Genomic DNA, 3,559 nt, shown 5'->3' on the forward strand with positions numbered 1-3,559 from the left:
GAATTTCAAATAAGAAAACGACAGTTGACAGCTACACTCGTAGCCCGCGCCTCTTTCACCTGATGGACGACGCCAGACCTTAAGGCCTGGCCAGACAGAATGCGGCCTGGCCGTCCGGCCTGTGGCCTTGAACCGCAGCCGGCAGGCCGCACTGTTGAATCGCTCGTTACTGTACGGCGGCGGTTACACAGAGTGCGCCTCTGACGCACCGGCAAACGGCCTGCCGCACAGGCCGCCGCCAGGTTGTGGCAGTTGCCGCAAGCCGGAGCGGCTGCTTTGTTGGCGCATTCGACTGCTCTGTTGTCACACTGGAAGAGGCAGCGTGAGGCAGTTTTTGTTTTGCAGCTCGTAGTGCACGCATCATGAACACAGAAAGATTTATAGAGGAGGTGAGACAATACAACTTTTTGTATGATACACGCGATCCTGATTACAAGAACATTCTGAAGAAGGCTGAAGCTTGGAGGGATATAGCTGCTAAACTGGATCAAAATGGTAAATATTTATGCAAAATTTTAAGTTCCACAGAAGCAACAATGTAGTAAAGTATATTATTAAGTGCTGGAATTTATCTAGTGTATATTATAACTTAAAGGAGCTGGAAGTATGTAAGCAACAATGCCATCATAACAGAAAACTACACATAGAAAGTGGAAAGAGAAAAGAACCGTCACCTTTGTTAAAATCGGTCTTGATGTATGATAATAGTGTTCCATTTAAACGAAAATTCATTGTCTCTCCCCACGTCGTATATTTTGAGGTCGTGTGTTATTGCCGTGCTTGTTTTTAACGCTAACAACAGAAGATGCTATTCCACGCAACTCTTTCATAATACAAATTAAAGTAATATTTCCGATATTATGAGTAATATATTTCACATAATTTTGCCAATGATCCGAAACATTGTTGTTTGCTTAACATTTACAGTCACTTAAGAATTTACCGACTAAATAACACAGAAATAGGATATTGTTTGTAGCTTCACAGAGATGTCTTGGTTATCTTTCCTTAAAAGGTATTTTGTTACCCAAGTGTGATATTGTAGTAAAAACGTAACTGCACTTTGTTGAAAATGCTACATGTCTTGCTCTGCAGTTAATTGCGTTATGAGATACTACAGTGTATGTCTCCATGGCTATGACAGGCTCAGCTTGTTAAGAGTTCACATGGATCATACAAATGCTTATATATTTCGATATTCTAATACTCATTTGTTTTACTGCCATGAAATGGTAGAATGTTCTACTTCAGGTTTAAATTCTACCGTTCTGGCTTTGTCAACTTGCCAAGTATGTGAAAAAAAATCTTTGATGACAAAGAAAATAATTACTGGCTAGACTAACTGAAAACTGTCACATGACGAATACTCAGTATTACAGGAACATATACGGAAAGAGAATTTCATATTTGAATGGGAATAGTAGCATATCATAAGAGGCATTTTCATATGATATTAACATTAGAGATCTCTTTGAATGTGATTGTTTCAATTTCAGACATCTGCCACAGTCATTATTTTCTTTATACATTCTACAAGAATACCTTACCGGTACATTTGTTCATTTGCAGCCGAGACCTTGAAAACGAAGTGGAGGAACTTGAGAGATGCCTACGTCAAACACAAGAAGATGGTGAAAGGCACCACTGGCCAGAGCTTGAAACGGTACAGATCATGGCCGTGGAGTGAACACATGAGGTTCATGGACTGTGCTCTGGAAGCACGACCAACATCAAATATTCCTTGCTCAAGAGGGGCCGTCACAAGTGACAGCGAAAGACACTCACAGTCAGGTCAACACTCATCAGACTCCACAATTTTTCCTCAGCCAGAGTTGCTGACACATGAGTATGAAGGAGAATCTGAGGAGCAGTGCACAGAGGTTTTGGAACCACCTTCAGCACGAAAGAAGCCAACAGCTAAAAAAATGAGAAAGCAGGGACCAAGTGCTGATGTTGAGTGTATAATTAGTTACTTGCAAAAGAAACATCAGTATAAGGATAAGCATGACGAAGTTGATCATTTATTTTTAAGCTATGCAAAAACATACAAACGTCTTACAGTTAGATCACAAGCTAAGCTTAAAGTGCAACTGGCACAGTTATTTGCGGACGCTGAGCTCGCGGAATTAGATGAGCAACAGCCAACAGCCAACTCAAAGTCTCTCAGTAGACTCGGCCCACGTTGATTTCCGTGAACCCGCTGCATTTGGTGGTGCAAATACTTGCACATCGACTGACGATGTAAGTCAGGACATGAATCCTGATTAGATCACCCTCACACAACTTTGAGCACATCAGATTTTTCACATGTAAAAGTTCTGTACTTGTGTAATTTATACTTGTATAGAAATAATATTAATATTTTGTAAACCAATTGCTGTAGCAAATGGAATACACAAAACATTCAACTTTTCTAAAGAATCTGCTAGTCTTTTTGTTCTCACATATTAGCCCTTTCGCAGTGTATCATAGCTTCATTGCTTTTGACACAAATGCGTTGTGTTGACAAACTTGTCGAAGCACTTGGTAGGTATTCACAAGTAATCGCACAACAATATGTTTATCTTCTGTTGAAATAATCAGCAAAATGTTCACGAACTTGAATTGCAGCAATAGGTGACCTTCGATTAGTTGATCCAATATCTACGAATGCACGTATTGGCTTGCACTCTTCTTCACTTTCAGAAGGTGGGTATTCTTTGTTATTACTTGATATAACGTAATTGTGTAAACAGCAAGCCGCTTTAACAATATATTCTGCAGTTTCAACATAGGTTTCTATGGCTCTAAAAAATACTCGCCATTTCATTGCCAACATACCAAACGCATGTTCCACTACACGACGTGATCGGCTGAGCCAGGCATTGAATTGCTTCTTCTTTGCATTGTTGATTACTGCAGGTTTTGGATATGGTCTCAGCAAATAAGTCTGAAGTGCAAAACCTTCCTACGGTCGCAGGTTCGAATCCTGCCGCGGGCATGGATGTGTGTGATGTCCTTAGGTTAGTTAGGTTTAAGTAGTTCTGAGCTCTACGGGACTGATGACTTCAGATGTTAAGTCCCATAGTGCTCAGAGCCAATTGAACCATTTGAACCTTTGCGAAACCTTCATCACCAACGAAAACACGAGTAACAGGGATGTCTGTACCCGGTAGTGGCTTTGGAGGTAGAATACTTTCGCCCTCGACATACTCATGATAGAAAGCTGAATTCTCAAAAATAGTGTTGTCACTGTGATGCCCATAACTTCCAATGTCAACTACTGTAAACTTGTAGTATGGATCAACGATCGCCAGGAGAACTAGCGAAAAGAATTGTTTGTAACAGAAGTACTGGGATCCAGTATCCTTCGGACATTTTAACCTGATATGCTTTCCGTCTATGCTTCCAAGGCAGTTCGGAAACCCCCAAAGTTCTAGAAATCCTTCTTCAGGTTTCTTCCACATCTCTGCTGTAGGAATAGGCAAAGACTTGGGCTGTAGAACAGTCCATATCGCCTGGCACACTTCTTTCACAATTTCTGAGACTGTTGAACGCCCTAACCGAAAAGAAAAAGCTA

General features: G+C 40.9%; 1 protein-coding gene across 1 annotated transcript; it reads left to right on the plus strand.

Annotated features, from left to right (window-relative positions):
• Positions 1–280: 280 nt before the first annotated feature.
• On the plus strand, positions 281–2,298 carry LOC124723199 (transcription factor Adf-1-like). Its single transcript, XM_047248391.1, has 2 exons — positions 281–495; positions 1,570–2,298. Exons 1-2 carry the CDS (start codon positions 363–365, stop codon positions 2,184–2,186), a joined length of 750 nt encoding a protein of 249 aa, XP_047104347.1. The 5' UTR covers positions 281–362; the 3' UTR covers positions 2,187–2,298.
• Positions 2,299–3,559: the final 1,261 nt, after the last annotated feature.

The sequence above is a fragment of the Schistocerca piceifrons genome, chromosome X (assembly GCF_021461385.2).
Source record: "Schistocerca piceifrons isolate TAMUIC-IGC-003096 chromosome X, iqSchPice1.1, whole genome shotgun sequence".
In the NCBI taxonomy this organism is placed as follows: Eukaryota; Metazoa; Arthropoda; class Insecta; order Orthoptera; family Acrididae; genus Schistocerca; species Schistocerca piceifrons.

Excerpts from the sequence above, each read along its gene's own strand:
- LOC124723199 (XM_047248391.1), top strand. The coding sequence starts at position 363 with ATGAACACAGAAAGATTTATAGAGGAGGTGAGACAATACAACTTTTTG. Across the intron at positions 496-1,569 it reads TGCTAAACTGGATCAAAATG|CCGAGACCTTGAAAACGAAG; the intron begins GTAAATATTTAT and ends GTTCATTTGCAG.